At 41.2% G+C, this 12,043-nt stretch overlaps 1 protein-coding gene across 9 annotated transcripts in view; it reads left to right on the plus strand.

Moving 5' to 3' along the window:
* The window catches only part of TBC1D8 (TBC1 domain family member 8), a 124,626-nt gene that overhangs the window by 60,767 nt on the left and 51,816 nt on the right, over positions 1-12,043 (plus strand). For all 9 annotated transcript variants that reach the window (XR_005061757.2, XR_005061758.2, XM_037019986.2 and 6 more), the window contains one exon: positions 9,103-9,221. Coding sequence is in view for 7 of the 9 variants with exons in the window: in XM_037019986.2 (XP_036875881.2) it covers positions 9,103-9,221 (119 nt within the window). In the remaining 2 variants the exon portion in view is untranslated. The remainder of the gene's footprint in view (positions 1-9,102; positions 9,222-12,043) is intronic.

Raw genomic sequence — 12,043 nt, forward strand, 5'->3', positions numbered from 1 at the left:
AAGGCATCACTTAATTCACTTTTCAGTCCTTCGTATTTCCTGAAAACTTGAAGGTACTTACAGAGGTTCAGTTAATTCAGGTTCAACTTTTGCCTAAGAAAAATACTAGGTGGTTCTGCATCTGTTAGACTGCATCCTCTTGGGGGTCCATGTCCTCTCAGTGTCTTACTCTTAATGATGCTCAGATTAGTTACCGAGTTCAGGTAACAGCTCTTTTGCATTATTCCCCATCAACCTCCCATCTCCTGGGTTTACCCATGAAATGATCATTGCCTGAATTAATTTTTATCACAAAATGGTGGCTTTCTAATTTGATCCACCCTTTCACAACTATCAGCTTGCACTGGTCTGCAAAGAACTTAAACTCATCAGCTGGGACTATTTGGGACATTCAAAGAAGTCAGAAAAGAATGCTCCCTTTTGCTCTTTAATTGCCTATTGTTAGGTATAAGGAGTTGGAGCCCTGGGTGTCTGCAGTCGTGACAAGTGAATTATTTTTTGTTTTGTTTTAGCTTTCTTCTCTCTCTCTTTCTCTTCCACCCTCTCTCTTCCTTTTTAGTATAATTTTAAAGTCAATGTTCCCCACTCCCAACGTTTTCATTATGGAAAATTTCAAACATAAAGAAAAGCCAACAAGATTGTACAGTGAACACTGTAAGCCAGAAGTGTAGAGATCGAGTGCATTTCAGGCAATTGTGGCCATTTTTGATTCTCTGATTGTGCTATCTTTTATGTTTTGGAGTTTTTTCTGTGACTTCCTCACAGTCCTGTTCATCTTTGAGGGTTTCCTTGTTTTCTGGCTAAGAAGATGTTAAGTGCTCATCCTGTGCCTTTCTTGCCTCCTGTCTGGAATTAGCCATTCCTCCAAGAGCCCTGATTCCTTTTAGAGGAGAATGGTGTTTAGACATCACAGTCTGGGATGTAGGGTTGCTTATTTTTATTGGGTCATCGTTCTTCAAAAGGTTTTCAAGTAAGTATGAGCGAAGAAGTAACACATACTTGTGTTACAAAAAAAAGGTAAATCATGAGTGCATACTTTTTAATTCAACTGTAAAGTTACATCGTTATAACTTAACTTTTATTTCATATTTATTTTACTCTTATACACTGAAAATCTTGGTTTCTAACAAGTCATATGTCTACCTAGCTATCTTTCATACAGAGACACCTGCCCCCCACCCCCCACTGACAGACATATTATTCCTAAATAATAGCAGTACTGCTGTTAACAATAAACATACTGAATGCAATTTAATTTTGTACAGCCCTGTTTGGCTTTAGAATATATTTAACTATGGATGTATTGTTAAAATACTATTTAAAATAGTGTTTTCCTGTGTGTAATTATCTTAACCTGATAAACAGTTAAGTCTATCTATTTTTTTTATTGTTAAGGCTTACTTTCTTCCCTTATTGATTTAACGTAATTTAAAAAAAAAATAAAACTCACGATTCCTTATCAAATCCATAAAAGAAGATGTCTGTAGAGAAACCATGCTTTCATCTCTGCCTCTTCCCTCCTGCTTTCCTCTGTCATAGGGGAATCTTTCTTTTTCTGGCTTAGCTTTCTACTGTTTTGTTTTAAAAGTATAAACATGTGTGTATGTGTATATGTATATATATAAAATTCCCCCACCCTTTTACACATGGATTGTATGCTTTACCTTTTTCACTTATTGACATAGCTTGGAAATCATTCTATGTCAGCAGAGATTTATCTTCTCTGTTTTTGCCTTCATTGTGTAGACGTGCAGAGATTATTCAACCTATCCTGTACTGATGGACGTTTGTGCTGTTTTCAACCTGTGCCATGAGAAATAGCACCCTACTGAATAACTTGATGAATAAATAATCTTGTACTTTTACTGTGGAATCATTGGGATAGATTACTGGAAGTAGGGTTGCTGGATCAAAGAGGGACTAAGTACAAAGCTTTGTTCTATATTACTAAATTCCCCTCTCTCCGTCAGACTTGTACTGTTTAAAAGTTTAGAAAAATTCCCATTAGCAGTGGCTGAAAGTGCCTGCTTTCCCAGACGTATCATGAGATCTATTGTCAAAATTCTGGAGTTTTGCCCATCTCATGGTTTATCTGCACACTTTTAGTTTGTACTCCTATTATGAGAAAGTTGAGCATCTTTCATGTTGAACTGCTACTTTCAGAAACTCCTTGTTCTTATCCTTCGCCTAGTTTTTTACTGGTTGGTTATTTTTTTTTTCTCTTAATTTTTAGACACTGTGTTAGGAATATTAGCCCTTTGAGATAAGAAATTTCAAAAATCTTTTTCCAGTTTGTGTGTCTTTTAGTGGCTTTGCTTTCTGTGTGTTTTACCATGCCAAGATGTTTTACTGTAGTGAGATTTAGAGCTCCTTTCTTCTGATTTTGAGTCGTGGGTAGGATGGTTTCTCATTTCCCAGTTTTACAGAAATTCACTCATGTTTTCTTCAAGTACGTGTAAATTAATTTTTTTCTTTTAGTGCTTTGAAGCTGTTGTACCGTATCATCTGGCTTGCATTGTTTCTGATAAGAAGTCTATTATATTTTTTGTTCCCCTATAAGTATTTTTCTTTTTCTTCTTCATGAATGGGTTTTTACCAATATTATAATGATGTGCTTATGAGTGATTTTATTTATGTTTTTTTCTGCTTGGGATTTGTTGAGATTCATGGATGTGTGTCTTTATAGTGTTCATCAGACTTGAAAAAGTTCCAGCAATCTCTATATATACACACACACATGAATGTGTATACATGTACATAATTTTTTTTTTTTTTTATCTCTGGCCCCCATCCCTTTTTTTTTTCCTGGACTCCAGTCACACAGTTTGTACTGCTTACTGTGTTCACGAGCTCACTGATGCTCTGTTCTCTCTCTTGTTGCTAATCTTTTTCCTTCTGTTTTTCATGTTAGGTAGTTTTTATTACTATGTCTTCAAGTTCTCTACTTTTTTTTCCTGCAATGTCTGATTTAGTTTTAATCCCATCCAGTATATTTCTGATTTCAGATACTGTGTTTTTTATCCTTAAAAATTTGACTTGGATCTTTCTTTGTATTTTCCATTTAGCTTCTCACCATCCTCGTGCTTTTTGACCACATCAAGTCTATTCGTAACAGCTGCATCAAGTCCTTGTCTACTGATTTGTTTATCTGCGTCACTTCTGCTTCTGTTTCTATTGATTGATTTTCCTTTGGTTATAAGTCAAATTTTCCTATGTCTTTGCTTCTATCCCTTCTGTTTTTGAGAGGTATTCTTAGTGGCACTAATACAAGGGCATTTTAATGACTCTTTCAATTATAAACTAAAAATCTATTTTACTTTCAGTGTCAGGGAGGTTGAGTTTGTCTTTTTTTGCATTATTGCAAATACTTTTAGGGATTTATTAATTTGAAGGCAGAGGGGCAAAGAAATTATGCAACAAGAAAAAGGTTAAAAACTTTTACAACTGTATAGTGAGAAATATGCATGGATAAAAATACTGGCACAATGTGCCATTGATGCTGAACTTTTACGTGCTCTTGTAAAGATACTGCTTCAGACGTAGATTAGCTGTTAGAGCCTATACTTCAAATGTGAGTTTTCTGAAAATTAAAGGCTATGGTTCAACTCTCCCACCTGCTTGTTTGTAATTTTTATTCAGATTCTTTGCCTCCTCTCAGTCTGTGTAGGATGAGTGAGTGAAATTTAGAAATGACACTGCCCTGACAGTTTCACTTTTAATGAGCTCCTTTATAGACTATATAGATTTTAACTCAGGCATTTAGATGGCAGACATTTAGTGGCTGGGTAGTAGAGAAATATTTTACTATTTCCCAGGAACAGACCTAAACTATGTACATGGCATGCCCATTTCATTGTAAATTAGGATTTAGGTGGTGGAGAAGACAGTTGATTCAGTCAGATAGTTATTAAGCAGAGAGATACAGTTGCTTTTTTAAAACTGAAGCTTGGATCAGGTTATTGCTGTTTGTGCAGAAGCTGTAGGTATAGACAATGAGATGCTTGTTTAACTTCCTGAAAACACCTCTGGGGAAAACCTAAGAGAATAGATATTGTGCGTGCATTTCAAAGTGACTCAGCTCTTTGGGGCTGCTCCCCAGCCCTCCCCAGTTCCCTGGGCTCTGGTCTCCGGTCTCCACTGTGAGTTACAGATTGACCCAGGCCTTTTGAGCCAGAAGATCCAGGCCTTGAGGCTGGAACTTTTCTGCACTTCTGTTTTCCTACCCGGAAAATGGAAATAACAATCCCTACCCTGTGCTATTTTTATGAAAATAAACAATATTAAGTGTATGATGTATCTAACTAAATGCCTGGAACATGCTAAGCATTCAAAAAATGTCCCGTGTCAGCCTCCTCTGGCAGTTCTTTCTTAGAACATCGGGTTGGTTTTTTAGAAATCATCAGTGTTGTTTCATGGTCGTGACTGAGGCTTTAATACTGTATTTTAGTTTTGCAGAGGCATTTATAAATATGACTGTTGACTTCTCTTGTGGGAATGTTTCAGATCTAATGAACTCTAATTTCCTTTTCTGTAAAATTAGGGGCCTTAATAAAACAAGGTAAAATTTTGCTAATGGATCTCTGTTACGATCCACAGCACTCCTATAAGTCGTGGTTTTAGACAGCTGTATTAGTTTGCTAGAGCTGTCATAACAAAATACCGTAGATGGGGCAGTTTAAACAACAGAAATGTGTTTTCTGACAGTCCTGGAGGATGGAGTCTCAAGAGCAAGGTGTGGCAGGGTTGCCTTCTCCTGAGGCCTCTGCTGGGTGTGCAGATGGCTGCCTTCTTGCTATGTCCTCACATGGTGCATCCCTGCTGCCTTTCTCCTCTTTTGAGGACACTATTCCTCTCAGATGAGGGCCCCACTCATAGGACCGCATTTAATCTTGATTACCTCCTGAAAGGCTCTGTCTTCCAATATGGTTATACTGGGTGTTAGAGCTTTAACATATAAACCTGGGTGGACACCTGTGAGGCCATAACAGTAGCTCTCCTCTCTCTTGGTTTGGAAGGCCTGCAGCAGAAGTGGTAGGAGTATTACTACGGTGATGAATTAATTTGCAGCCTTTTTTTTTTGTTTTTTTTGTCATTCTGCCCCTTCAGTGAATGACAAATTCTTACTTTCTTATTCTGTCTTCCTTACATTTTGCATGACTTGTAATTATGTAATGTGGTGGTTTTCAACCTTTTTTTGACCATCACCCACAGAGAGAAATACGTTTGTGTGTGCATAACTCTGAAGCTATTTCGTAAAGTTAGGAATGGCTCTCTATTTCATTGCCCAAAAAGCTATTTTCTAATGGGCTGCTTGAGAAACAACTGCTACAGGGCAGTTCAGAGCCTTGCCGTGTGGCATATGTTGAGTGACTTTCCTTTTAGTCCTTTGAGGTCATGGATGTGTAGTTGGCTTGCACTGATTTACGGTATTTTTGAAACCCATCCTAAGACTTCCCTGCAGAGGAAATTATAGTTTGGAAAATTTCCCTGCCATTTGGCAACTTCTGTAGGAAAGAGAAGACGGTGGGGTGGAAAAGTTTCATCATGTTGATTGTCTTTGTTGGGAGAGGCATACAACCATGTCTTATATTCAGGAGCAGGGTAGATTGTAAATGACGTCTAACTGTGGCTCGGTGATAGGGTTTCTGTGTGTGTTTATTTTTTTTCTCCACTTAAGGGCTTGGTTTTATTTTTAAATTATCTTTCCCTATCATAAGCTCCTCCCCAGTAGGTATGAATAATTTTTTTTGAAAGAATAAAAGCCTAACATTTTCAGGACTTGATGTCTCAAGTGTTATTTGCACATGATACACTGTGTGGGAGCTTGACTATAACTTTATTCCTGGTGTCTGGTTATTCATTGAACAAGTCATATGTGGTTAGCTGGTGTCAGTTAACTGTGCTGGCCCTATGGATTTAATAGAGGGACAAATGAACACCTGTTTCATGTCAGTCAGGAAGATGTATTCAGGAAAATGGCATTGCAGGGAGAGAGAGCACACTCTAAATGCAAGCAAAAGTAGTGTTCTTTTACTGCCAAGCCATAGGAAGTACTGGACCTAAGGATTATGTAATTATTAAGTAAATAATTATGTAATTATTAAGTAAATGTTACTTAAAAATTGAAATGCAGCTTATCATGGAAGGACCCCAGGGCACTTCAAGGTTGTAGAGAATGAGTGCGTGCCCTGGTTGTGTCTTTCATTTGATATGTATGACTTTGGAGAAATATTTGACTCTCCATTTCCTCACTCGGTCTTCATTACACATCAATAAGATGTTGTCTGGAAGAGAAAGGTAGCTAAGGTGAGTCCTCCCCCTCTTTTATTCCTCATTCCTCCATGTCTCTCACTCACTCTCTCTCTTTGTAAATTGGAAAGTATGTGAAAACATATAGAAAACATTGAAGGCTAGGGAAGATACTCCTTTTTTCATTTATTCCTTGCCTTAAAAAAAATATTCTGACCAGTTGGTTTTATTAGGATGGACAATAAAGCATCCAGAAAGAGAAAATCTCAAAGCACTGGAGAACAGAGGCCTGGGCAGTGCCAAGGTCCCTGTACAGGTTTACTGGCTTTAATGAGACCCAAAGACTCTCTCTTGAGGTTAATGTGTTATGTGCTCTCTGCCTGCTGCAAGGCAGGCAATGCGCTCATGCACCAGATTCACGGGGTGTTCGTGGCTGACCTGCACAGTTGCCTCTGGAGAGCACTGAGCAGAGCAGAGATTTAAGCCGGAGGCAGGTGAACCAGATGTATGCCTGAGCTGCGTCAGCACTGAATATGAGGAATCAAGTGGTCAGCACGGGACCTGACTTCAGGTTGGAAGCTTCGGGGTCATGTCGTGGAGCCTGGAGTCGTTTGGTTTTTGTTTTAAAATGATCTTTCCCTGTTATAAGAGGAACAGGGAGCCTGAAGGGCCAGGGGTTTCCTGACACTATAGGGCCCTTCTCCCATCTGGGAGGGGAGTACAGAGTAAGAAGGTCTTGACCACAAACCCCAAGCTAGCTCCTCTAAGCCCCTAGTAGGCTGCTTCTTAGGTTTATTGATTCACAAAGAGCAAGACAGGGAGGTAGGACTGATGGCTGGTGGGGCAGGCGCACTAGTTGTTATGACCTGAGTGGTGTCTCCCCTAGTTCACGTACTGAAGTCCCCACCTGCAATCTGATGGTATGTGGAAGCAGGCTATTTGGGAAGTCATCATGTTTAGATGAGGACATGAGGGTGGGGCCCCCATGATGGGGTTAGTGCCCTTACATAAGGAGAGACCAGAGACTGGAAATCTCCCTCTCTGCCATGTGAGAACACAGTGAGAAGGCAGCCATTGGTAAGCCAGGAAGGGCTTCCTCACCAGGAGCCCTGTATCCTGGCACCTGGATCTTAGACCTCAAGCATCCAGCACTGTGAGAAGTAAAGGCTGTTGTTTAGGCCCCTCAGTTTGTGTTTTTTTTTTTGTTGCAGCAGCCCGAGCTGACTGATCTACTGGTCAGGTGCTCTTGGTACAGGGCCTGGACTGATGAACAGACTTCAGATGGAGAGAGCCAGGGACCAGCCCTCCCAGTTTTGAGGAGAAACCTGACTTTAGGTATTGCTTTGGAAATGCCAAGCCAAAAATCTGGGAGAATACAGGGAAATAAATACCATGCTTTACACTCTAGTTTTCCTTATGAAGTATTATCTTAGATACTGCTGTTTATTCCTTCCCAACTGCCCATTTGAAAGTGTTCCATACAGGTGTGCTTCATGGTCACCGACCCCAAATCCACAAGTCCTGAGTGAGTTCACTGGCACTTTCAGGCAAGGGGTTTTTATATGATCTCCTCACACATTTACACTCTGCAAGGAGGGAGGCTGTGATAACCAGAAGGTCTGGTGGTAACTGTGTACCTATCTGGCTTTTGTGTTAAGTGGTATGTGGCTCTGTTGACTGCTAAGCCCCTCACAGTGGCTTGATTCTTCCGCACTGTTGTTTGTCTGGTAGCCCCTAATTTCTCTGAGGTTGAAACGTCTCCTGCTGCCCATTTGGGAAATCTGGCCCTCCTGTCTAGTTCTGTGCTAGATGTGCACAATGTCTTTTCTGATCCAGGACCATGTTGCTTTGAGCCAGTGGGCTTTATGGGGCATCTGCGCTGTGCCAGGTCCCGCACTGGAAGGGGGCATGTGCCTGTGCCAGGGTGCCCCTGTCTAATGAAGAGGACTAGGAGGCTCCTGGAAGCACAGCTTAGAAGACTAGGTGTTTGGCAATACTGTTGCTTAAAGCTTCAGTAATGCTGTGATGTTCTGTTTTAGTTGCCTTGGAAAGAAACTGACTTACTGTATGTGACTTAACATTTTTGTGTTCTTGTTTTAACATGTAGTGGAAAACCTTTTTCTGTATATGTTTTAAGGGAGACTAATGGCTGGTAGAGAGACCAGTGTTTGTGTTATGGTAAGTAGTGTTTTTCAGTTAACCTGTTTGAGATGTTCAATGGTGGAGGAGTAGATGGAATAATAAAAATGCAGTAGCCACCAGGAAACATTTTTAAAATCTTGTTGTAAATGATATGAAGGATAGGTTTGTAAACCTGGAGATTTCCTGGCCTGTTGGGTTAATGATGCCTGTTACAAGTGGTAGTGTCCTCAGCCGGCCAGCAGGGCCTTCTCAAGAGACTCTTTCCTTTTTGAACTTGGCTGAGGCCCCCCTTGAGGGATCCCACTTCTCACAGGAGAAATGCTGTTGGACTGTATAGAACCTTCACCTGCTGCTTGTGATATTTTTCTTCTGACATAACTATATAATTACAAATGTTTCTGTCACTTGAGTGGATATGGTAGGAATTCCATGTATTAGTGAGGCTGGCAGGATGTCCACACAGCAGTCCTAAGGGTCACCTGATTTGCCCACTGGCCCATCCATGTGGCAGGGGACAGGTGTTCGAAATCCCCATGCTGTGGTGAGGGACGCCATGGCTCCTGCACGGGGTGCCTTCCTGTATGCTCTGGCCCAGGGTGGCAGAAACCCAGGTGTTTTAATAATATAAATACAGGACTCAGGAACTTTGGAAAATGAGTTCATGCTCTAGGAGTCACTTTGGTCTTTTAATCTTTTTCTGTCCTTACCCAGGTGCAACATTAGAGGAAATAAACCAACACTGGGACTGGTTGGAACAAAATCTCCTCCATACCTTGTCCGTCTTTGATAATAAAGATGACATCGCCAGCTTCGTCAAAGGGAAGGTAAAGGTAAGTCCCTTGGTTGAAATGTTCCTCCCGATTTTCCCATCTTTCCCACATTTTGAGCACTACAGCATTTTTTACCATATTCTAACCATTTTCTCCAAATTAACTGAACATCTTGGCTTATTACGTAAAGCCAAACGGGTTCTACTTGTTGGCTGCCAAATTCTGCAGTCAGTCTGGCCAATATACAGTTGACCCTGAACAATGCAGAGGTTGGGGACACCAGTTGCCCCCACCCCCACCACCTGGTACCATCAAAAATTTGTGTGTAATTTTTAACTCTGCAAAAATCTAACTATAAATAACTTCCTGTTGACTAGAAGCCTTACTAATAACACAGACGGTTGATTAACACATACTTTGTAGGGTATATATATTACATACTGTATTCTTACAATAAAATAAGTTAAAGAAAAGAAAATGTTTTTCAAATGGTCGTAAATGTCCAAAAATTTTTCCAATATATTTACTGGAAAAACCTGCATGTAGGTGGACCCATGCAGTTCCAACCCATGTTGTTCAAGGGTCAATTGTATGCCTGAAATTTAAAAAAGACCTCATTCTCAGGCCTACGTTTTTGTTATCATTTACATAAGCAAAGGTCCCTTTTTGTCTTAGGAAAAAATATACAACGTTAAGGTTTACATTTCTGCAGAGCAACAATACTATTTGAGTTCTTAAGTTAGTTATTCCTAACTGTTCTACAGTTGTGACATCTTGTCACCGTTCAGTTGGATCTAGCACTTTCCTCCTCCGGAAAGTGGATGTTGGTTCTTAAGGTATGTTAATCAAGGGGAATTAGAGCCAAGTCAATTTTGAGAAGGCAAGAGAGGAATATTTTGGGAAGTGTATGTTGAGTTGCATCTTATATAACTGGTCTCATTGCAATAAGATGATTGGTAGCTGGTGCTTTAAAAAACTTACCAGGCAGGGAGAAACTGTTTCCCATTCTAAATTTAACTCTCTTATTAAACACTTCTAACACATTAACCTGTAATACAGCTTTCTTCTCTTAGGGTAAAACATCCCAGACTATTGATTTTGTTTATATTTTTTTCTCAAAGGTGGCCTTTCCCTGAGTGCTTCAGCTTTCAGAAAAGGGCACCGGAGTGAATTCTTGGTTTTAAAGGGACGAAACAGAAGCCCCGTGTTCCTTTGGGGATACTTGTGGGATCATATAGAAACCGAAGGTCACCTGAGTTTAGGCAGCGTGGCCGGGTAGGCTGGTGTCCTCCTGGTGTCTCCTCTGGCCTGTGGGGTCAGCAGGCGGGCCTGGGCTGTGGTGGGGCCTCATCCAGCTGTGGGTCAGCATCTCCACCTGGTCCAGCTGACCGTGGCTTGGTTTCCTGGTCAGATTGCAGTGGGGTTCAGCCACAGAAATGCACATTTCATGGTTATTTTTCACACCTTACCCCTTTTTCTTGGTTTAACATAGGTAGTTCTTTGATTTAGGTGTTTCTCTTAAGTTGGAGGAAGGAAATCCATTTCTGCTGCAGTGGCTTCAGGAAAGTTCCTGAAGGGGAGGGAAAAACTCTCCCTAGCCTCCTAGGTTCTCCTCCTGGACCCTGGGAATTGACAAAAGCCAGGTTAACCAGACAAACAAGAGTTTATCAGCATGTGTAGGCAGCAAATCCATGGGAGAAACTCGGTGATGAGAAACTCAGAGGGGGTGCTGGGACTTGGGCTCAGAGCATCTTAGCGAAGAACGTGTACAGGGAAGTGAGAAGACAGAGGGAAAGGAGCTTGGGCTTTTCGGCGCTGCAGCCTGTGGGAAGGCGAAGCATGGGGGCAGGCTGGAGGACAGGGGCCACTCAGTGAGGCTGGTCATGGGGCTTCCTCTCACGTGGTGTTGGCTCAGTCTAGAGGGAGCCTCCACTCCCTGGTACAGGAGAGGGAGAAGTCTTTACAACCGACATTTATGTCTTGTTTTTAGGCACATCGTAGGGGAGGGCAGGGAGCCTTTTTTGGCATCTGCTGTTTCTCAGTTGTCTTCATCTCGAAATAATCCTACATCAAAGTGGTGTATTCTGGAGTGGCATATTCTGCTCTCCTACACGTCAAAGCTAAACTGCCTTTTAAAAAACAGTCCTAGGAAGGCTGCAGGGACCAGGGACCAAGGGTTGCATCTGGGCCAAGGCTGGGTGGTGTTGGCTTGCCCTTTCCTCTGGGCAGGTCCAAAGGATCTGGGAGTTGGGGCTTTCCTATTCCTATGCTGAACATTCGGCCACTCAGTACAGCTGTAAAGAAAGCCCTGTGCTTTGAACTGTGCCTGTAACCAGACCCTGTGTCAATGGAGGTCAGGAGTCTACACGGGGGCCATTGCATCTGCAGCCAGTGGATCCTGTACTGCAGCCTTGACTGGTTGCCTGTAGAGCTTCTGAAAAATCCCCTCCATGCCTCCAGTGACCAGTCCAGAGCATTGATTATTTGTTAGATAGGCTTTTAAAAATACTCGTCTTTCTTAGGACTATTCTTATTAAATAAAATTTGGGAAAGAAAGAAAATCATAATGAAGGAAATGACAATCGTTTGCAATTTTACCAGCCTTCAGATTGATTTAAAAAATGGTTTGAAATTACATTTTTATTTTAATGGTGATGCTCAGGTTATTTCCTAAAATAGCTTGTACAGTGCAGGCTTTGGTAGCAATCCCTCAGAATTGTCCTAAGGGACACAGCCTTGCATGAAACATACCTGTAAGAGTAAAGAGGGAGGGAAGTGCTAATGAAAATAAATACAAGGATAGATATGTAAACATATTTCAAAAATTGAGTAACATAAGATGCCCTAGGCCCAGGAATTCTTAAACGGCTGCTCCTGTGTAC

The sequence above is a fragment of the Manis javanica genome, chromosome 1 (assembly GCF_040802235.1).
Source record: "Manis javanica isolate MJ-LG chromosome 1, MJ_LKY, whole genome shotgun sequence".
NCBI lineage: Eukaryota > Metazoa > Chordata > Mammalia > Pholidota > Manidae > Manis > Manis javanica.